Genomic DNA, 24777 nt, shown 5'->3' with positions numbered 1-24777 from the left:
ACATTTATTGTAGCATTATTTACAATACCCAAGACATGGAAGCAACTCAAGTGTCTGCTGATAGATGATGGAGAAGATATGGTATACATACATGATTGAATACTACACAGCCATAAAAAAGGATGAGATTGTGCCATTTGCTGCAACATGTGTAGACCTAGAGGGTATTACGCTACATGAAATAAGTCAGACAAAGGGAAAAAAACCCTATGATTTCACTTTTATGTGGAACCTAGAAAACAAAACAAATGAACTTTAAATCAAACAGACTTTTTTTTTTTTTAAAGATTTTATTTATTTATTTATTTGACAGAGAGAAATCACAAGTAGATGGAGAGGCAGGCAGAGAGAGACAGAGGGAAGCAAGCTCCCCGCTGAGCAGAGAGCCCGATGCGGGACTCGATCCCAGCACCCTGAGATCATGACCTGAGCCGAAGGCAGTGGCTTAAACCACTGAGCCACCCAGGCGCCCCTCAAACAGACTCTTAAATACAAAGAACAAATTGGTGTTGCCAGAGGGTCGGTATGTGGTGGGGGAGGGCAGGAAATAGATAATGAGAATTAAGGGGTACAAGCTTCCAGTTATAAAATAAGCAAATCACAGAGATGAAAAGTACCGCATGAGAAATACAGTCAATAATATTGTAATGCTATATGGTGATAGATGGTGACTATACTTACTTCCCACGATGGGCACTGATACAGTACTGTCCAATCAGTATGTTTACCAGATGCCTGAGACTACCATAACATTGTACATCAACTATACTTCAGTAATAATAATGAAGATTCCTATTTATACTTCAACTGTTTTAGTCCTTCCAACTTGATTTTGGTCCTTAGTCCAATGAAGTAATGATGATATTTTAAATTTCCTTGGATATGTTATAATCTCAGGTTTTTTATACCTCCCAAATATCAAATCAAGATGGTATTTCCAAAATAAAGGCACTGGGTTTCATTTTAGAAAACATACTGGTACCACTCATTATAGAACTATGAGTTAAAAATTGAATTAATGAACTTAGCTCTTTCCTGGTTTAACTTTGGCATCTGACTAAACTACAGCCAATGCATAGTGTGAAGAATATAATCTTTTTATTATTCTATTATTTATTTCTATTATACCACTTAATTCCTGATATTATTTTTAAATGGCAGGCACACAGATGGTGAGAACAGATTATGCTGTGCAATTTCTGTGGGCCATACACCCCTGTTAACCAGAAGACAGGGCTAAGAGATTGGTGAGGGAAGTTAAGAAATTACAGTGAGGCAAAAGAGGTTAGGGAGGGGCTAAGACTAGAGAAAGGAAACTAAGGGACAGTGAAAACAGCCCCAAGACAATGAAAGAATGGCAGGGGGGAGAAAAGGAGAGTAGGGGAGAGAGGCAGAAGTAAAATGAGAAAGTGCTACAATTCTGGATATTGCTATCAAACTGTGTTTATAGAGATTTACTTTCTTGTCTCCAAATTAGAGGTCAAAAAATCAATACATCCCTCATTCTGAGTAATCTTTATCAAAGATTAGGTCTCAGTGACTCAGTAAAATCCCAGAACATAAACTCTGCAGTGAAGTAACCTACTTTTGCAATACTAAATCCCAGCCTAAAAAGAAAAAATATGAGGCAGCTTGAAGAAAGTTAACTCAGGCTTTGTCAAACATCTAAAGACAAGTGATTGGGTATTTTCTGATGTAATGAGTAACGTTTTCACCTTCTGATTTAAGATACAATACTCCTCTGACTTTATTGTGATTTGCTTAAATCAGGTTCTTTACACTAATGTCAAGTAAAACATGCCTGGATATTATCCTGAGAAAATACAAATTCCTCCTTGGATTTGAAACTTTCCACTCCAGAGGTAGGATTTAACCTCACTGAGCTACACTGAAGTATATGCATTATAATTTGATGACTATCTGACCAGAGTCCTTGGAAAGTTATTTGCTTATACCTGGAAATATCACATTGTGTCTCACCAACTACATGCCAGTTAACGAAAACAGGTGCATGACCAAAACACTTTCCACTGAGCTCCTTGCCTTTGCCTAACATACTTACTGCCCTTGCAATTGGTTCCATGTGATCAGAACTTCATTGTTATTCCATGAGGATGACAAAAACAATACCTTACATCTGTATAGCTCTCTAAGATACACAAGGTATTTTGTGCTACCATAAATCGTCTCAATTCTTAGAGCAGCCCTGGGGAGTTGGCAGGTTCAAGAATGTCATTTCCACTTTACAGAAAAGGCAGCAAAGTACCATGTTATAAAGCAGCCTGTGAGCTGGATTCAGTGACTCACTCCTAAGTGTGCAATCTGGCAAAAATAATGGGATGTCACTCCCAAGATCAGGTTACAAAAAAGACTGGAAGGATCCAGAAAGGAGGTATCCTTCAGTGAGGCCCCAGGACACAAGGGCCCCACTGCCTCACTGCAACCCCTAATCCCAGCAGAGAACTGGCTGAGAAGAAAGATGAAGGGAACACATGAGCTTCTGGGTGAGAAATCCTAATCACGTCACTGGGTCTTCATCATGAGCACAAGCCTGCCATGGGGACCAGTGACAGTGAGGGCACCGATCTGTCACCACTAAGCTTGTCTGGGCTGTGCTTTCCTCAGACAGCTTAAGCACAGAACCTGAAGGGGCAGAACAGCTCCTGAGGTTAGTGTCAGACAAACTCTGTCACATAACTAGCTCGTGACTTTAGACAAGGATCAGTCTGCTCTTCTACATAATGGGGACAGCACCTACCTCACGCATGGAGAATTAAACATATACCCGTGTCTGTCTCAAAGTGAATGGCTCTACTACTTCTTTCCTCCACCTGGACCCTCACCATGCAAACTCCGCACGGTGGAAACTCGGGACTGTCAACAACACCACCCTTGATAGAGTCTTTCATTGAAAGGGATTGGGATTCAAGTACTTGAGCATCTACTAGAGCAGAATTAGCAGGCAGAAAGGATTGCTTTATTGACAACCCTTACAAGTCTCAGTTCTCTACATGATATTGAATTGAGCTTGAGATGGGACAGAAGCGGAAATAAACCAAAAAGAAAATAAACAGAGCAGACTACTAATCTGATCATGAATAACCAATACAATTGGTTATATACAATTAAAAGACATTACAGCAACCCTTTTTCTCACCTTCACAAATCATTGGTTCAATTGTAAATACGTGGCCGGCTTTCATCACTCCAACTGCTTTATTTTCTGAAATTAAAGAAAATAAAATTCTCAAAACATAGCAGAAACTCAACAGTGTGCTCCTGAACAGCTCATTGGTAAGAGTACACATTGTGCGTGAATATGAAGAGTATTTTTCAGGACCATCATGAGAAACACAACTATGAATTCCAGTATCCAGACCTGCCATCCTCCAAAAAAGGCTAAAAGGTAATAATAGGGACAGACCTTTGGAGACAATGTCAGACGAAAATGGAGAACCAGGTTAAAGTTCAAATTCAAAAACAAGAACGGATGTGAACATCCGCAAACGAGAGACTGCACTTGCTCTGCCTGACCACCAGATGGCAAAGGCACTGGCTTTCAGGCTACCCTCACCATGGGGACTTCAGGAAAGGACACTTCTGGAGATGCACTCTGGAGACTGCATTTACTAAACACCATTCTTCCTGGGTATGGTCTCAACTCACCCACACGTTTTTACCTGCACATCTTCCTTGTGAACAGCTACTATGCTGTTCCCCACTATCTTAGGTATTGCCAAAATACACTTACTGCCGATTTTAAAATCAGGAGTTTGTAAATAGTCATAAAATCTGAGAGGCAAAACATAATTTTGACTTTCTATTTCTAATCCCATGAACCTTCTTTCCCAGTGACTGCAACTTACTACATATAAAGAACTGGTCATAATCCCTGGATATAGGTATATTTTTTTAATGTCAAGAGTGTCAGCGTGGTGTCACAGAAAGGAAAAGGATAAAGGCCTCTGGAGCCAAGCTGTCCCACCGCAGTCAGTGCACCAAGCCAAGGAGTGTTTGCAAAGAGGCCGGTCAGAATGGTACCGGCCCAAAGTATAAAAAACGAGTCAATCTCAAAGACAAAGTATGTAACAAATCTCAATCATTTTTACACTGACCCAATGTTGAAATACTGCCACTGTGAATGCACTGTATTAAATAAAATAGACCATTAAATTAGTTTCACCTATTTCTTTTTACTTTTTTAATATGCCCGCAAGAAAGTTTTAAATTACATATGTGCCTCATAATACATTATGAGCAGACAGTGCTGATACAGAGAAATCTAGTTCCACTCCTGTTTCTGCCACTGACTCATTATTCTAGAAAAGTTACAACTCCCACTCAACTTGACTCATGGTTTCAGTTTCTCAACATACCTCATTCGGCAAATATACCTTATCTGATTGACTATAGTACTGCAGATACTATACTAAGTACTTTTTAAAAAATCTGTACCTGCTCTACAATCTACCTCAAAGAATTACTTTAAAATACATTCTAAATGTAGGGTATTATCATCATCACTTCCCAACCATGATGACTTAAAGGACATCATCTAAACTAACAAGGACTTCTCTTACATAAAGAGGGTGGAAGGAAGTTACACAAAATTTCCTAGTTTCACCTACAGTCTGTTAGGAATATGGAACGACAAGCCGAAGCAGGGATCATTTACATTTCAAAAGGTCTCCTCTTTACAAAGACAGTTTTCTTTTACACTTCCCTAAAGTGATCACAACCTATTCTAATTTACATAAACCCAATTTACACTGGACTTTTCATAAATGTCTCAAATTTATGAAACAAGTACATGCCTGGTCCTTGCTTCTTTTTCTAGAATCATTTTTTTTTACTAATTAAATGGTTTTATGTGCTTTACGGGCACAATCATCACTGACCCATATCCCCTTCTCCCATAAATTCTATCTTCTTCAGTCTCTCTTTATATAATCCATATCTAAACCTGAGTTTGTCAATTCAGTAAATAAAGGGACTTTTTCCACCCCCTCCCCTGCACACGCTCTTTTTACACACATATACACAAACCTACGCCTGTATCACTGTAATCACAGCAGTTACTTCCATTCTGTTAATGGAATGCACATTGGACCACTACAGGGCCTCCCAGGAAGGAATTAAGTTAGTAACTTACTTTCTGTCGCTAATTTTTATTTCAAGCACAATTCACAGCTTAAATAAGAACTCTGTGGTCTGCTAGTAAATGTTTGTTGATATATATCAAATGCTGTGCTCTAAACTACTTCCCCAGCTTCTCCCGCTGAGAGGCTTCTCACTCATTTCCCTTTTCTTCACAACTACTGACACCTAGGATTTTCCAGCTTCACATCTCAACTGCAGCAACTGTGCATCAGGCTGGCTAGCCTGAGTCGCTTACACCTGCAATACGTACTAGATACCACTGTCAAACCTGTCCTCCTAAAATAGCACTTCACCTTGTCATTCTGCTCAAAAATGTTTCTGCAAATCCCTGCAAATGAAGTCAAATATCCTCGGTCTGGAACTGCCTACTGCTAGCTTTTAACACAAAATACTCAGCCCCAGCTTATCTTGTCTCTATTCAGTCTCAACCTCAAGCATCCGCTCATGATACCCTATACCTGGAATGTTCTTCCTCATCTTCTCCACTGAACCAAATTTCAATGGTTCCGTATTTCTCTCACAGGACCTGCTTCCAACTACTCCAGTCCTCACCAGGCAGCACAAAGTACAGAAATAAAGACTGTCTCTAGAAAGAACCCAGGTACCAATCCTAGCCCTATAATTTATTTACTAGTCTGTGTGAACCTGAATAAATAAAGTTACTTCCCTAAGCAAATAATCAATCTTTCTTTCTTTCTTTCTCTCTTCCTTCACAGTCTGCTCTTTAAAATAGGGTTAATGGTGCGCCTGGGTGGCTCAGTCAGTTAAGCATCTGACTCTTGATCTCAGCTCAGGTCTTGATTTCATGGTCATGAGTTTAAGCCCATTGTAGGCTCCACACCCAGTGGAACTTTATAAATAAATAAATAAGGCTAAGAAATTATTCAGAGTGGTTAGATCAAATGAAATAATGTATATCATCATCCTCATCATGATCATTCTAAAAGTTAACATTAAGGGCTCCCCACATACTCTCTGTCTCACTCCTAGGAACCCTTCTCAGGGAGGTGCCATTCCCTATTGTTCAAGACGAGAAAACTGAAGCACAGGAAGCTGTGTGCAAGTGTCTACATTGCAATGACTCATACATACATATTAAAATTCCTTCTCAAAAAAAATATATAAAAAATAAAATTCCTTCTCAGGTCACATAGTGTGGACAGTTTTCCTTTTTAGCACTAAATAGCAGACTTATTCCTGCATACCCTGGCACTCCAAGAGAAAAGTTTTCTGGAAGACATCAATTGTCCCACACTTCCTTTGTTCGTCTATCCAACACCACTCAACCTGAGGAAAAGTACTCTGTTTATTCCCCTGTATTTATATCAACAAATAGTAGTATCTGACGTATAGTATGAAATCAAACCAAATCAAACCAGTTTCATTTAAGGAATCAGAATAATGATAGCTTGACCCATGGCAGAGGCTATTAGCTGTTCACCAAAACTAGTTTACTTTTCTTCTGAGTACTCAGCTAGATTCCATTTCCCAGCCTCCTCTGCAGTTAGCGCAGCCTTGTGACTACATTCCTGCCAATGAAAAGTCAATGTAAGAGATTTATGCCAATTCCAGGCTGGTTCATCAAAACCTTCCAAACATACCCCTTGTACCAAACATACTCCCCATCCTCCCCAGTATCTACAGATTAGAAGAGTATCCTGAAGTGACAGATAGAAGATAACAGGACCTGGATCACAGAGTAACTGCCCTGCCACCACCCTCAACAGTCAGCGAACACACACTGGACTGTTACTTGAGCAAGATACAGACGTATGCTAGGTATGAGCAAGTATACATTTTGGTGGTCCATGTCTAACAGCTTATAGGTAAGTCAGTACAAAATAGTAGGTCCTGTTGAATGTCTAAATAAATATGAGTTGAATAAATGGCTAGCAAAGACCAAGTGTTTGGAGAGTACTTACTGGCATAATGGGGTACATTGGGGGCTGTATGAAAAAGCTTGTGGATTCCATGCCCACAATAGCTTCGAACAACTGAAAACCCATTTGCTTGGGCATGCTTCTGAATAATGTTTCCCAATTCTCTGTATCGAACACCAGGTTTCACTGAAAGGAAAAAAGAAGAGTCATGACGAAGAGTAATAATAACTAATATTTACTGAGCAACTACTATCTATGTGCCAGCAACCTTTCTAAATGCTTTACATGCCTCCTTTATATGCCTCCATGTGAACAAATTATGTACAAAACTTTCAGATGAGGAAACCAAGGGACAGAGACTCTGTACCACCAGTAAATGGTGAAGTTGAGATTCAAACCAGTAGCACCTGTCTGTACTACATCCTTTGGTGTAGAAAAGGACATGGGTGCAGTACGAAGGGCTTGGGGAGACTTACCTTTTGTTTTCTTAATAAACAAAAGAAGGGAAAACATGCATGTCTTCCTCTCCTTCTCTAAGGTCAAGTGTGCTACTCTTTTGAGAGAGAGAGATGGGGGTGCAGCAGAGGAGGTGGCACAGGAGAGAGAGAATCTTAAAGCAAGCTCCACACCCAGTACAGAGAGCCCAACACAGGGCTTAATCCCATGACACTGAGATCATGACCCAGGATGAATTCGAGAGTTGGATGTTTAACTGACTGAGCCACCCAGGTGCCCCCAGTGTGCTAGTCTTTTAAAGTAAGCAGAAGAGGTAAGAAAGGAGAGAGCACTGGGAGAAAAAGGAATGTCCAGAAAGTAACCTGACTTGTCCTCAGTTTCAGTCTGATCAATTTCTCAAAGAATTACTTCTCCTGGGCTTCTTTATCCCCATAAAAGTGACCCTAAAATTATTCAGAGCTGCCTCTGAACTCTGAACACAGTCCGACAGGTATGGTATAGAAAGATACTTCTTGGGCGCCTGTGTGGCTCAGTCAGTGAAGCCCTGCCTCTGCTTCAGGCAATGATCCCAGGGTGCTGGGATAGAGCCCCGTATCAGGCTCCTTGCTCAGCAGGGAGACTGCTTCTCCCTCTGCCTTTGCCCCTCCCCACTCTCAAATATAATCCTTAAGAAAAAAGATACTTCCTATTACATTTTCCTGCTCTGCTTAATTTTTATGACTTTTACCACTGTTTCAATCAAAATTAAAACAAATGAAGTGGTTCTCATTGCTGTTCTCGCTCCCCTAGCACTGAGACCCCAGGAGCTGGGCCCTGTCAAGACTCTTGGGGAACCTAACCATGGTTCTGGAGGTCCTCAGACTCCATACAGTCTCCTACTCTGCCTACCTGATTTGCAAGCTGAGATTCAGATACAATGTATCTCCTCCAGCCAAGCAAATCTCTGGGAAAATAGATCTAGTAATCATTTCAGTTAATATACACTTGCTTTTAACTCTATGTTCCAGCTGGACTTTTTTGGGGGATGGGGAGGGTGATATGTTAATAATTTTGAGGAACCATGCTGACTTTCATAATGATTTGCTTGCATTCTCATCTGAGACTTCCTATCAGTCCCAGTCGTGGGGGAGGGAAAGCAAAATTTTAACTCATTTTGCACAATATACAACAAAGAAAATCCCTGTTCAAAAATAATGAGCAAGTAGAAGAGAAGAGATTCCTCCCCAGTTCTCAAACTCGAGGCAGTTCTCACACCAAGGATGCACCTCATTAAAATCCGGAGACGTTTCTGGCTGTCACAAGTAGGAGTGGCCATGCAACTGGCGTCCGTCGGGTAAAGACCAGAAATGTGGCTAAACATCCTATGATGCACAGGACAGGCCCCACAACAAAGAACTCTCAGACCCCAAATACCAGTAACGGAGAGGCTGAGAAGCCCTATCCTAGAAGGAGAATGTCAACACGAGTGAAGCTCTCTACTGTGCCACACCACACTCAGCTGCCAAGTTAACAGAAAATAGGGGGCAAGAATGATATACATGGTATTATTAATAGCACTTTCCAGAGATCAGGCAACTTTTGTTCCTTCCTGGCTACTGTTATGAAGACCTTGGTTTCTGATAGTTTCTTGGCAAGTTTCATTCCCGAGTCTTCATAAAACAACATTTTTACTGTCTGGTTACTTAAATCAACTCACAGAAAAGCAAAAAGGACATAAACACTGAACACATAATCTGGCAGAAACCTTAAAAGTTATTTTCAACTCCAACTTCCACAAATGAGAAACTAAACATTGTGGATTTTAAATAATCCACAATGAATAATAAGTAAAAAGAAATCTCATACCCTCTCATAGACAGACACCTGAGAATATCACGTTTTCATTTCTCATTCCTCCAAATTTATTAGTAAAAATCTCATCATCTCCCATGCATGTTAAAATAGACTCAAAACAATAACAAATCTAAGTCATTAGAGAGAACTATGTGTTTGTCAAAAAACCTGGTCATGTCCAATACTTTGCTGATGATGTATCAGGTTTATTGTGCAGGGGGTGGAGGGGGGTGAGGGGTGGTACAGATAATATACTAAACAATACAGCTAAAATGTTGGGGGTTTCAATCGAAAATGTTGTTTGCATGCAAACTGTCCTTTTAGTAACAGTCTGCTAGTATTCCGAATAAGCCATTCCTTCCCTCTCCTCCCAAGAAAGTATAAACAACAACAACAAAAATATCTGTATGAGCTGTTTGCATGGAAAAAGACAGCCTGAGCAAGAGCCTAGAGAAATATATTCATTAAAAAAAAAAAGTTATTATTCACTATAGTAGCAAGATACCTGGGAAACACCAAATTAGTAGGGGAATAGCTGTAGAAATGTTTACACTATGGAATATACTATATAGCCATTAAAAGAAGGGATTAGATTTATGCATGCAGATACATATGCTAATTTGGAAAATTCATAAAGATCCTATTAAGAAAACATTAAATTACATACTACTACCAATACTATAACTGCATTTAACCTAACAAAACATACATACAGGTGTATGTGGTCTGTCTATTAATACACAGGGGAGAAAAAGATTAAATGTTAGAAGTAGGAAAAAACCTAAATGTTAAAGTAGATTTAAAAAGACATAAAAAGGAAAGAGGTAAGTATAAAGGAAGATCATTCATTTTTCTCTCATAACCTAGCATCTTGGTTTTTTATGAGAACGTAATACTTGTAAAAGAATTAACAAGGAAAAAAAACTGCACTCAAGAACTATACATTCCTCTGCATTTATCAGCCAAAGAAAAGGCTAATAAATCACAGAAGAGATAAAGGATGACAAGCAATCATCTGGTCCTGGTCCACCTCATCAAGGATTCCCAAATCACCTATAAATTCATCACTGCTAAAATCCTAAGAAACTCAAGTTAGGGTAGAGGCAGAACTGGTAGGGACACGGAATGCAATAAAGAGCCAGGTGAGGCCCATCAACACAGAGCAGCTCCTGCGGGTGCCAGACACTGACCTGCATCGATGGCTTGCATCAGGCATTCATATGTGGTCTGCACCAGCTTCCGCGCTCCCTCATCCACATCTCCAACAAAAAACGTCTCATTCAAGTCCCCATGATAACCATTGCGATAAAGAGTGATGTCCACTGCAAAACAACAGACAAATAAAAGGGCCACATTTGTTATTTCAAAATAGAAGTCACTTCTCCAACATGGCAGCATCAAGCAGTTTCAGGAGCAAGACAATTACTGCATTCTCCAAGCAGACACTAAGGGATATTTACAGTGACTTCCTGAAAGACACCCCTTGCCTGTAACTAAACTCACTGTGGAGAAAACGGAGTGGTCATGCAGCACAAGCCAGATGGTGGGCTTCTATACATACAATAGTAATCAGATCATGGGGGACAGAAGAAACCTACTGAGGACACGTTCATGCAAGATTAATAAGTCACATTAATAGCATTAAATGGAGAGTTATGCTACATTTTGACATTAAACAAAATACTTTCAATTACCATCTTCAACGAGTTTTTCCTCCTCTAAGCACATCCATAAATAGAAAAGCTTACGCTATTCTATATTTATTTTTTCAAAAACTCATCTGCCTTCTCCTTATTTGTGAATATTCATCCCTCCCATTGTCCCCATATTTAAGAGGACAGACTACTAGTATATAAAACACTAAATGTATACATTAAATTAGTATTTTTAAACCATGAATTTTCAATCAACCTACAAGATTACAATATAGTGTGTTGGCTAACATGACACATATATTCCTGAAAAACCACACACATTATGCATGTAATAAAAGTAACAGGGTTTGTACAAAAAAAAAGAGTTCAGGCAGACCCCTCAACACCTATAACATTTCATAAACAGACCCTTGACTGTTATAACCAGAATAAGAGGTGTCCGTTGTCTCTAGCACTGCACCCAGCCAGCATTGCGGGCACTGCATCCCCGGTGCCTTCACCACTTGGGCTCATGCTTCCCGATCTGATACACAAGCCTTTGAAGATATCTGATTACTAAAGAGACCAAGTTCATCAATATTAAAAATACCATCTAGGGATGCCTTCTTTGTCGCTATGTCTTTTAATCCCAGAGGGAAATGTCTTGGCAGCTCCTTCCTCTGCACTTGCAAGATAGCTTAACACAGTGGTCCTCAGAGCCACATTCTGAACTTTTTACATCAAGGAAGGCTTCTGTACTTCTGTAGGATTTTAGCTATTTTCTTAGGGTTTTCAGACGTTACTAAAAACTTATCTGTAAGAAAACCTGCCCTGATCTCTTCAAAATCATCAGTGGACTAAAAGGAAAAGGGGGAAAATACCCCAGTTGAATGAACATTACTTCCACATTTCACTCATCTTTCACCTATTTGTCATTCACATACGATAACTGGCATTAAAGAAATTCATGCTGTACCAAACATACACTAGAAGTATCTTAAAAGCAGTATCTTAAAATCATAAAAAAGTTTCCATATATTTAATATTTCTTTTACATTTAAATACAAAATAAGGGTAAGTCAAGACAGGAACAAAGTGAACAAAATGAAGTCACTATCAGATGTCCAAAACCTTGCTGTTGTTTCACTGATGGGGATAAAAGTCACACTTACATATTTCTTACCATTAACAATATCACCTTCTTGCAAGGGCCGTCTGTCTGGAATCCCATGGCAGATCACTTCATTCACTGAAGTACAACAAGACTTTGGGAAATTATAATAATTCAGGGGAGAAGGATAACAGTTTCTTGCAATACATGCCTACAATAAAGTAAAATACAGAGAAAATAATTTGGAATGAGCAAAAGAAAAAAATTAATCAATATGCAATTAACCAGATTTTTTTAAAGATTGTGTTTATTTATTGAGAGAGAGAGTAAGAGTGTGCCAAGTGGGGGAAGGGGCAGAGGGAGAAGAAGAGAATCTCAAGCAGACTCCATAGGCACAGAGCCCAATGTAGGGCTCAAATTCATGACCCTGAAATCAGGACCTGAGCCAAAATCAAGAGTCATATGTTCAACAGACTGAGCCATCCAGACACTGCAATTAGCCAGGTTTTAAAATTTGAAAAATGTGAAAAAATATGTTGCACAGATGCTAATGCTAATTTTGCTAATGAACTTAGTATTTTATTTTAGAAATAGTAGTAAATGTCATCTTAAACAATATATACCAGGCTTTATGCAATCCAGTTTACTAATAATTGCAAAAGAAAAGCAAATTCACATATTAATGTGGAATACTTACAAATACAAATGTTATATATCTGAAGATTCTAGTTTAGAATTAACTAGTTTTTATTAAAAATATATTATTTAAAATGAAAAGATAATTCCTAAAGAAAATATTAACATGGACTTTTAATGTAATTATAATATCTTATACAACAACCCTATATCCCTGTGACCAAAAAAGGAATACCAACATAATTAAGAGATGATAAAGTACTTTCAGATACATTTTTAATCACTACGAACAACAAAGGAATGTCTAAGAAAACGGTTGGGTTTTCCTTAATGAATCTTATGTTACTTGGATATTTTTCCACAGTGGGAGTTATAGCATACATGCTTTCTCTTTCCATACTGCCACACAGTCTTTAGATGTAATTTTTAAATAATTGTATATAATATGATTTGTGAAATACACCAAAATTTTACTGCCAATTCCACTATTATTGGAAAATTTAAATTAAATTTCCTCAATTACATAAAATGTTACAACCAATAACTACTTTCCTGTCACTTTTCCCTTACTTAATGATATACTCTTATACTTCTCACAGCCAATATAAATAATAGTTTACACAGCAAACTGTCTTGACGAAAAATGCCAACTGCATCACTTATGAGTTGTGTCTAACATTGGACAAGTTAATTAACCCCTTCCTCAGTTTCTTTTCCTATACAAGGGAGACAACAGTGATATCTACTTCATGGAGCTGTTGCAGAGATTAAATAAGTTAGTAAAAGCAGCATGTAAAAGGGCACCTGGGAGCACCTGGGTGGCTCAGTCAGCTGGGCACCTGCATTCTGCTCAGGTCATGATCCCAGGGCCCTGGGATCAAGCCTAAATCGGGCTCCTTGCTCAGCAGGGAGCCTCTTTCTCTCTCTTCCTCTGCCCCTCGCCCCAGCTTGTACACACGCTCAATCTCTAATAAATACACACACACACACACATTTATAAAGAGCACCTGAGCTATCAAAAGCGCACAAAATGCTATTACTGCATATTACATATTTTATAATATATGGAACAATTTCCCCAAATCAGAATTTGTAGTTTTTTTTTAATAAAAAATTTTACCAGCTGGGGTGCCTGGTGGCTCAGACGGTAAACATCTGACTCTTGATTTCGACTCATGTCCTGATCTCAGCATCTCAGCGAGATGGAGCCTCGCTGCTGGGCTCCGTGCTGGGCAAGGAGGCTGCTTGGAATTCTCTCCCTCTCTCCCTCCCTCATTTGCACACATGGGCGTGCACTTTCTCTCTCTTAATTAATAAATAATTTTATGAACATTTTTATGGCTCAAGACACACTGTCAAATTTCCTTTCAAGAAGGTTGTCCCAGTTTACAGTAGCACCACCATGTAAAGAAGTACCAGCTTCATCTCCATAAAGGCAGTGGAAATAAACATCTTTAAAATACTGAACTAATTTAGTAGGTCTTCATAATTTGCTTTTGTTTGATTACCAGAGGAGGTTTAATTAGTTTTCCCTGTGATTTATTAACTAATTATTGTTCTTCTCTTGTGAACAATCTACTCATATAATGTGTGCATTCATTACTACTCATGTACTAAGGTCTCTCCATGATGGATAGGCAATCTTTATAAAAAAGATACCCTTTATTGTATTTAGTACAAACACTGATCTATTTACTACTTTGTTATTATAGATATGAAAGGGAACATTTTTCTACTAATCTAGTTTCAGAAGTTGTATTCTTCTTTATTCCAGAATACATAATGTATGTAGTGGCATGGTTTATTTAAAGCACTAGCATTAAAAAAATAAAGCACTATAAATCTGTAAAATTACCATTTTATAAAAACTAAACTAAACATTATAAAATGTGAGATTTCAGAAACAAGATATTTCAAGCTCACCTCTGACATTAATATCATAGATACTTAAAAATGGGAATAAAGACTTAAATATTTTCTATATTGAAATAAAGCAAGAATCTGCTTTCAAATTAGCTATGTTAATTTAGACATTACTTTTGACATTTAGAACTTAAGTTTCCTTAATTTTTAGAAGCCTAAAGCATCTAATAATGTGAAAAACATTTTCAAAAGTAGAGTTCTTACTAAGTGTACAGCATGATCTATTTCTTCAGTAGTCACACCGGGTTTAATCATGCCAGCAGCAATGTCCAACACTTCTCTAGCAAGCTGTAAAAAAGAAATATTTAATACATTCAAGAAGAAATGAAACAGAAAGAGGAATCTGTATGTTGTACTATCTTGGGTTTTGTGAGAGAATCGTACCCTAAATATTATAATCTTGAATTTCCATTTTTAAAACCATTTCCATTTCTAATGTCCATCAATCAACAGATGTGTGTGTATAAATATATAGATAAAATTGGGCTAACTAGCTTAATAAGTAAGCATGCCTGATTTCTAAGTGAAAATGCATATCCTAGGAATCTAAACAATAATCAACTAGTGGAAGTTAAGTCTTCTCCCATTTTTATACTTCCTAGTTACAGCAGCTTCCCATTATCTCTAGTGACACCTGAAACCAGTACCAGACTGTACCAAAACCAACATATGCTATGTCTTCCTACACATATAAACCTATGATAAAATTTAATTTATAAATGACAGTGAGAGATTAATAACAATAATAGAATAATTATAACAATATACTCTAATAAAAGTTAAATGAATTTGATTTCCCTCTCTCAAAATAGCTTGCTATACTGTACTCACCCTTCTGGGATGATGTGAGATGATAAAATGCTGTCATGATGAGATAAAATGAAGTGAATGACACAGGCACTGTGATGTAGCACTAGGGTACTAATGTATTCTGACAATACATCAGAAAAAAGATCAACTGCCTCCAGACCGTGGTTGACCACGGATAACTTAAACCATGGAAAGCGAAACCACAGATAAGGGTGGGCTACTATATTTCATGGCTTTAACGGAGGCTTTAACTTAAAGTTATATAAAGGCTTAAACTTTACCTTATTGTTATGATGACTCACGAAAATAAAATGACAAAATACCATGAATATCTGGTTCTTTAAAAAAAAAAAAAGTGTCAAAAAATTGACTGCCAAAATACCACAAATACCTGGTTCTTTAAAAAAAAAAAAAAAGTGTCAAAAAATTGACTGCCAACTAAGCTAGATTACCTGCCATATTATTTTTCAAATAGGCTATCCAAGCTATCGATGTAGAAAACAACAGCTGCATAAAATTATAGGCTAACACTAGTTTAAGGAAAAGTAAGTATGGCTAGCCAAAGTCTAACAATATAACAACTACTACCTTTATACATCAACAAATCATTGACTTCATGTCTAATTACTCCATGTCCACTTAAACATAGTTTACCACATGGAGAAAAAAGTAACTCTTACCCTACATACAAGTCGCATCCCTTCTATATCTTCAGATGAGAGTAATTTAATTTGAGAAGTACCTTTAAGAGCCTGTTCAGATTCAGACATTCCTGAAAAAGAGAATCAGTAAGAAAAAACAAAATGAATGGACAAATGTAGTATTTATTAGCATAGTTGTCTTCCTGACAAAACAATAATCATCAAGTCTCATTACTTCGCACAATGGTATCTCATCATTTTAGAGGGTCCAGGTCAGGTATTTTTTAAAAATATTTCCAACGTGAAAAGAAAATTTGCTAAACAAACAGAAGAAAGAATTCTAAAGAATAAATTCCCAGATCAGAGATCAGTCAATGTGGGATACTTATCACGTGACAGGCAATACGCTGGTAAGGTCAGTAAATGATTCACACTAAATAGTACTATACAATTTACAAATTGCTGTCATGATCATCAACTAATGAAGCAATTATACACCAACAACTGATGAATTATTATACTCATTGATTTTTTTAAACAAGAACCTAAGTTGGTGTTTTTCAAACTGTAGCAACTAACATTTTTTTAAAGTAAATACATGGAACAGAAAATATTAGACTAAATCAAATAGAACAGGAGTAAAAGCTGTTATGGAATGTTTGTTAATTTACACACACACACACACACACACACACACACACACAATCATGTTATAAAATCCATTTCTCATCCTAGGTCATAGTCAAAAAAGTTTGAAAAATTTTGCCCTAAGAATCTTAACTAATAAAACTAGCTTAGTTCAAATTATTCATACATTTGAAAAGTGTCACAGTCAATATAATGGTTATTTCAAAACTTGACAAAAGGGAATATAATAAACCATAAACTAAGCTTTTTTATAAATGATTTTTAAAAATCCCAAATAAAGTCTTATCAAACAGAATCCAAAAAACATAAAATACAGCATGATTTAAATGAGATTCACAGTGGAAAGGCAAGGATAGTTCAATAGTAACAAATCTATTAATATAATTCATCAGAGCCACAGATTAAGAGAGGAAAGATAAATGATCATCTTCAAAGATAATTCTGATAACATGACCAACTAACACCTTAACATGACAAATACAAATCTCAAGCTAAGAACCATCGTCATGGAATGCCCACTTGTCAGGAATATTATTTAACAATGTTCTGACGGCACTAACAAATGCAATTAAACAGAAGAAAGAATAAGAAGTATAAAACTAGAAAGAAAAGAACAGAATCCTCACCACTTTTAGATATGATTATGTGACCCTAGAACGAGGGAATATCTGATGACTACAAATAAGAATGCAGCAGTTGGCAGAATATCAGATAAATGTATCAAAGTCAATTAACTTTCCCACATATAAACCATTGCTACAAAATACAGAAGATACTCTTCATAAGAATAACTAAACAAGATAAAGTATCTAGGAATAAATAATAACAATAACCAAAAAAAACCCAAAACTATTGAAAACACCACTAAAAGACATAGAAGGAGACAAAGGAGAAAAACACCCTACTCTTGGGTAGGAACACTCAATATTGTAAAGGTGTGAATTCTTCCAATATTAATCTATAAATTTAATGCTATCCCAAGAAAAATGGCAACAGGATATTTTTGGGAACCAGACAAACGGATTCTAAATTTCACATGGAAAAGCAAACATGCAAGAATCTCGGGAAAATTATGAAAAAAGAGGAAAGGTGGCAAAACAAGGCTTACCAAGTATTAAAACATTATATAGCAATAATAATTAAAAGAGTTTGGTGGGGCGCCTGGGTGGCTTGGTGGGTTGAGTTAATGCCTTCGGCTCAGGGCATGATCTCAGGGTCCTGGGATCAAGCCCCACATCAGGCTCTCTGTTCAGCAGGAGCCTGCTTCCCTCTAATGCTCCCTCTGCTCTCCCTCTCTCTAATAAATAAAATCTTTAAAAAAAAAAAAAAGAGTTTGGCAATGGCACATGATTAGACAAACAGTCAATGAAACAGATCAGAAACCAAAAACAAACCCAAACATGTAAGAATTAATTATAAAGATACAGATTGCATTTTACAATCAATTAAAAGACAACTGATTTGCTTAAACACTACTGATATGACAACCAGATATTCTGACAGAAAAACTAAGTTGTATCCCTGTTTAACGCCTAATAATAAATGATAAAAGCATCAAAAATCTTATCATACACAAAAAGAGTGAAACCACGAAACAGTGGAAAAAAAGACAAGAAAAATATTTTTTATAATATCTAAACCAGAAAGGTCTTTCTGGTTCATCAAGCCATAGACACCTTGAAAGAAAACACTGATAAATTTTATTATGGAAAAATGTTTCAAGTCTGTCATAAATGTAATGTTACAAAGACAAAAATGTAAATATTCAGTTGGGAAAAAACATTTATAGCATATACATCAAGGGATTATTTTTCTTAATATACAAAGAGTACTTACAACTCAGAATAGAAAAAACTACAAATCTAAGGGGGAGAAGCCTAGGAATATGAACAGACAGATCAAGAGGAAAAAAAATAAAAATGACCTTTAACATATAAAAAGATGCTCAACCTTACAATTTAAGAATATAAATTTCAGTATCAATTAGCACAAATCATAAAACTTGGCAAGAGTCAATACAAGGGAGAATATAGGAAAAGAAACCCCCATATGTTTTTAATGAGAGTAACAAATGGCAAAAAGCTCTGAAATTTCTAATAACTCTCAAAATTAAAAAATGCATGCATCCTTTGCTCTACTCACTCACTTTAGCCAATTAACCTACAGAAATACTCTCACATATTCACAAAGATGTAATTATAAGAACAGTTACTGCAGTCAAATTTTAAGAAGTAAAAACCTGAAAATAAACTAGCCATGTATTAGAAGAGGCCTGGCTTACCCAACTATGATGCATCCACATAATGGAATATACCTCAGTCATTAAAAAGAAAGAGGTGGGTTTATATGGGTTTATACAGAATGTTTCCAAGAAGTATTGAGAATATCACAAGGCAAAAAGTGAAAAGGTGTATACGGTTTGTCCCTTTTGTGTGTAAGTGGGGGTGGGATATTTATATGCGTATACACATAAAATATCCCTAGAAAGTGTCCCAAGAAACTGTTAACACTGGTTACCTATGGGGAATAGGACTTATTTTCACTGTATAACATTTTATCCTATTAGAATTTACCTCATCTTTTTTTTTTAAAACACAAATTAAAACCATACTCAAGTATATTAAGTAATGAAATTATACATCCTTAACAATGTTCTTTCATTCAGACTGTCCTGTCCTTCAATTCATCTGAAATTGTGGAATTTAACAAAATTTTAAAATTATATTCATGGGACACCTGGCCTGGGTGGCTCAGTCTGTTAAGCAGCCAACTCTTGCTTCTGGCTCGGGTCAAGATCTCAGGACATTGACCCTGAGCACTACAATGGCTCCGTGCTCAGCTGGGGAATCTGCTTGTGGATTCTCTCTCCCTCTCCATCTACCCCTCCCACTGCCTATATGCACTCTCTCTCTTTCTATCTCTAAGATAGATCAATAAATAAATCTTTAAAAAAAATAAAATTATATTCATAAGAAGTTAATACACATCCCACTTCTTAGAGAACAAAGCAAAGCAAAGGTAGCTTAGCTTAGTAGATTAAACCACAGAAAAAGAATGATACTCAACATTTTAGACATGAAAAATCAGTAATGTCACACAGTCCAACTGAAGCTATGTGTGCCCTACAATCAGACCGCTCCACTAACCTGTGTTGCAAATTACATTATCTTCTCTGGGTGCCTCACTATCAATATCTATAAAACAGAGAAGATCACGGAACCCAACTCAGGGGTGGTCGAAGTATTAAATGGAGAAAGGAATACACGTAAAGAACTTAGCATGGTGCCTGACACATAGTCATGAAAAAATAAGTACCAGTTATAGAATCAATCATCCTGACTACTATTTCTATTACTGCTACAGCCCAGAGTCTTTAGTTAGGCATTTAATCAAGGCCTCCACAAGCTGTTTTTTATCTAAATAGATAGTACATAATTAAGGTAGGAGGGCATGGTAAAATCAAAACAATTTTTTAATTTAGAAGTTGACAGAACACCACAAAATACATTATGTTAAATGTACCCACTAGCAGCTACATAAACAATGTTTTCAGAATTGGGTAGATTTCTAAAGGAAGGAAAGAAACTTTAATTGTTGCAAATGTTCTAGTGTGTCTCAGAAAAACATGTTTATATTTACTGGAAATCCAGCACTGAAAAATTTCTATCCAAAAAAACCCAAAACAAAACAAAACAAAAAAAAACAAAACAAACACCTGCTTTCCTTTGCAGTAGTCACCAAGCCCACAAATTAAAAAATGAAGAATCAGCACAGAATTTACCTAAAGGGTGATCAGCATAATCTGGTCTTTGAATATAGCTTGGCACCGGCCTTGTTGGCATCTAAAAGCATCAAAGAGGTTAGTTAAAACCAATTCAAATCTGGAAGTAACTTTCATTATTAAAATTTACTAACAAAGATAAAAAGTAGGGGAAAAGACACTAAAGATAAAAGTTCATTCATAAATATAAATGGAAAACAAGTTTTAAATGACATCTTAAATATCGTATCTATTTCATGAAGACTAAGCCTTCCTTTCCTAGTGGCTAACGCCACTCCCTTTCTGAGGATATTTAAAAAAGGAGGAGAGCAGACAAGTTAGGATTTAAGATGACATGGACAGCAACATGCCCCTGTTGCTTCAAACAAACTAGCAAACCAAAAACAGTAATAAAATAATATCTCAAAGTATATCTACATCAATATGCTCCCATTACCTCTGCAGGTAGAATTAAAAAAACTTTCTCATATTTTTTGTATTTTTCCAAATTTAAAAATAAAAGATACACTCCTTTGATAAAAAGAAAACCATCAGTAAAGAGTTTTTAAATACTTAAGGATGGCAAACAGATGTCAATGTAAGTCAATTCCTATGTTGAGGTCCACCTGCCAAGAACCATAGGAAGGGGTGGGAGTGGCAGAAAAGCTGTATCTAAATTAAGGTGGATATATATCCTGCTTTAAAAACACTAAGAAAATAGTAATATACACTATTACTGTGCGGGGCAGAAAATATCTGTTCTACCTCATTTTTTTAAGATTAAAACGTTTTTAAGCCTTTCACTTAGAATTGTTTCTGCTTTGTCCATGACTGTCAATTATCCTAAATTCCAAGTACGACATCATAAAAGCTAAAGAGCTAGAATGCAAATTTGATCCTGATTGTGTGATTAATAACTGTAATACAAAACACATGTATCATTTTTAGGAAACTGAAAATTCTGAAAATTGTTAAAAGGAAAGTAAAATTTTGGGCACCTCAGTCAGTTGAGTGTCTGACTTTGGCTCAGTTCATGATCTCAGGATCTTGGGATTGAGACTGATAGCAACAGCAGGCTCCCTGCTCAGTGGGAAGTATGCTTCTCACTCTCCTCCTGCTTATCCTCTCTCTCTCTCTCTCTCTCTCTCTCTCAAATAAATAAATTAAACCTTTAAAAAAAAAAAAAAAAGAATGTAAAATTTTTATTACCTTATTTACTCACCAGTGGGTAATGTGGTCTGAGTTTCCCAGTATATCGATAGCCTGCCCATGGATCAGTGTTAATATCACCTTCTACAGTCCAGGAAGACACTTCTCGCTTGGCCTTTTCATCTTCTAGGAGGTAGACAGACAAGAAAAAAAGAGAAAGAAATACTTCAGCTGTCAAGCTATTGAGGACAAGAATACTTGAACTATCACTTGTTTGGAAACCAAGCCACAGAGCCCAGGCATAAAAATCTAACAAACTTCCACACTAACCGAAATCATCAAAGCTTCTGCTTTCTTGCTATGTTCACAACCCTATGACTCCTCAAAGATCTCACTGTCTTGGGAGAAAAGACCCAAGCTAAACATATTCCAAGATTTTACACAGTATCAAACTGGAATAGCTCAGAGAACTCCTTTTCCAAGAAAATGCTAAATGTATTCTCTCCACAGTATCAATTTATAGGAAGCCCATTTTTTTTGAAAATATAAAATCTTAAGCCTAGGCAAAACTTCCCAACTGAGAGCAGATGTTACAAATGGATTCTGTGCTCCTACTGAAAGAACAGACTCTAAATAGTTCCACACCAAATTTAAAGTAAAAAATAAAAATTTCCCACTTATTTGACAAGTAGCTTTCAGACTAGTACTTCAGAATGTTTTGAAAATTTTATAGTCATCATATGCCTTTTTTCAGAAAGGGAGAAATAGAAGAAAGTAGGGAAGTCAAAGATAAGAGGAGAGAACAATCAATAGAAAATTACTGAAAACTCGGTAGAAAAATTAAGAATCACACACACTCACTCTTGCCAGGTTAGCTATTAATACAAAATGTTAATGCACCTGACTTCTTTGCATATGAAGAGACCCTCAATGTTGTTTGATGCCAGCACCCTAACTGCACCTCTCATCCACCAAGTAAAATAAAAGTAACCTAAGACTTTTACATAACAGCAATTCAAACCCCTCCTATATCAAATCAACCTGAACATCTCCCAATGCACATTGGTCTTCTCTCCTGTTTACCGTTAAGTTATCATAGCTTTTGAAAGTCAGATTTTTAAAAAATTTAAAAAACAAATCAAAGTCAGATTTCAAACAAAAATTTCTGAGGTCTGCAAGGAAAATAAAACTCCCCCCTTTAAACAATCTAAATATCCAAAATTGGGGAGAACAGAGAGACTCACACAGTGTTAGGCTAAAGAAGAATGGTGAAATGAGTGAAGGGGATCCTTTATACTGGAAGTATAAACTTCCAGTTGCTAAGATCAGTAAGTTCTAGGCAAGACAAATACAGCATGATGACTCAAGTTAACAACAACAAAAAGACCATCGACACTAACTGACTCCTCATTTTATAGAGGAAGAAACTGAGGCAGTATGGCCCACAAGAGCAGAGACACGTAGCAATGCTGGCTCCCAGGGAAATGCCCTCTCCACGGAGCCCGTGGTCAACCTGGAATTGAAAGGTGGTTGAAGCACAATGGATAAGACTGCAAAAATACAGCCAGTCCAGTCACATTACTTTGGAAATGCAAAGTATTTGTAATTATCACTAAAAATTGTGACAATCTAAAATCTACTGTATGATTTACAACTTTTACAGGTCAGAAATGCAAAGTAGTCGTAGTTACATTACTTTGGAATGCAATTATAGTATTATATATAAAGGAAAGGAATAGAAAAGAGTAAGACTAGAAAATAAGAATAAGAAGAGCAAAGGAAAAGAAAAGCTCTGTCATGCTCCTGATTTTGAGATCTTTCTCCCCTCTGGAGTTCAAGAAAGCCACCGGAGGACATGAACGTCAATAGGAAAACTGTTACACATCCCAGGACAAAAACAGACTCCATTCATTACCCCCAGGGTCAAACATTTCAGAAAACAGTTCAAAATGCAGGCAAATGGATGCCTGCTTCAGCTATCAGTTACATCAAGTGCTTTGTCTGAAATATAAACTTCAAGATTAATTTTCACCTGAAACCTAGAACAGAACAGCAAACAAGATGTAGGCTTTTTGGTCTGACATACTGTAGGGAGTGTGGAAGGAGCAGAAGAGATGTGCAATCTTTCAAAGCTTCCTGATGATCTGTGTTCAGGCTCTTCCAAAGTCTATTTTCAAAAGAGAATTAAAAGCAGACCTCCAAGGGACGCCTGGGTGGCTCAGTCATTAAGCGTCTGCCTTCAGCTCAGGTCATGATCTCAGTGTCCTGGGATCGAGTCCCGCATGGGGCTCCCTGCTCAGTAGGGAGCCTGCCTCTCCCTCTGCCCTCCCCCCTGCTTGTGGGCATTCTCTCTCTGTCTCTCTCAAATAAATAAATAAAATCTTTAAAAAAAAAAAAAAAAAGCAGATCTCCAACAGATAATATAACTCAAAGTTACCCAAATAAATTAAGACTGAATGATGGCTATTTCTTTTCTAATCTCCAGGTATAATTTACTTAGGGAAATTGACACTTCAAAAGTAAGTTAGTTTACATTTTAGGATCAGTTTGCTCTAACCCTCAATGCTAGACACATTAACAGTGTCTACCTAGTAAGCATGAATTGTACTGGGGGGTTAGGAACAAAACTATTTACTAATTGGTCTTTGTCAAAAGACTAAAAACACAGGACAGTGTAAATAAACCTCTGTAGCTGTCTTTCAAACATTTCAATGCAAAAAGACCAGCCAGGTACACCACAGGTAGCGGCAAAGAGTAACCGGTATGCACAAGGTGTGACCCAAAGCACTGCACACACAGGCTTCACTCTTGAAAAGGTCCTGCACAGGCGGCCCCCTCCTAGTCAGCGGATACAGAACTGCACCCATCTCAGTTTTGCCTGGGACAGGATCTTCTGCTCAAAATCCTGAATCAGTTCTTGCAGAGACAATTATTAAACAATTGTTGGGCACTTACTAGGCATTATACACATGCTAAGCACTTGATGTGGATTTATTTAATCCTTGTAACAAACCTATAATTTTAGCACTTTGGAGGTAAGGTTTAACGTAATCCATGCTCACAAAGCTTGGCGGAACCAGTTCTGAATGATTACGTAACACCTTCTGTCTGCAATCCAAAAATCAAGCATACTAGG

At 37.0% G+C, this 24777-nt stretch overlaps 1 protein-coding gene across 2 annotated transcripts in view; it reads right to left on the bottom strand.

The window, feature by feature from the left end:
- METAP1 (methionyl aminopeptidase 1) overlaps positions 1-24777 on the bottom strand; it is a 66739-nt gene that overhangs the window by 3222 nt on the left and 38740 nt on the right. Inside the window, exons 3-10 of one of the 2 annotated variants that reach the window (XM_032332968.1) lie at positions 21715-21827; positions 20514-20574; positions 16124-16215; positions 14838-14921; positions 12147-12285; positions 10520-10651; positions 7083-7226; positions 3158-3223 (exon numbers count right to left, since the gene is read on the bottom strand). In XM_032332968.1, coding sequence (XP_032188859.1) covers positions 3158-3223; positions 7083-7226; positions 10520-10651; positions 12147-12285; positions 14838-14921; positions 16124-16215; positions 20514-20574; positions 21715-21827 — 831 coding nt within the window. The remainder of the gene's footprint in view (positions 1-3157; positions 3224-7082; positions 7227-10519; positions 10652-12146; positions 12286-14837; positions 14922-16123; positions 16216-20513; positions 20575-21714; positions 21828-24777) is intronic. The other variant, XM_032332969.1, reaches the window with a different exon arrangement.

This window comes from Mustela erminea, chromosome 2, assembly GCF_009829155.1.
Source record: "Mustela erminea isolate mMusErm1 chromosome 2, mMusErm1.Pri, whole genome shotgun sequence".
Taxonomy (NCBI): Eukaryota; Metazoa; Chordata; class Mammalia; order Carnivora; family Mustelidae; genus Mustela; species Mustela erminea.
The sequence above is the reverse complement of the archived record's forward strand: the minus strand, read 5'-3'. Positions and strand labels throughout refer to the sequence as shown.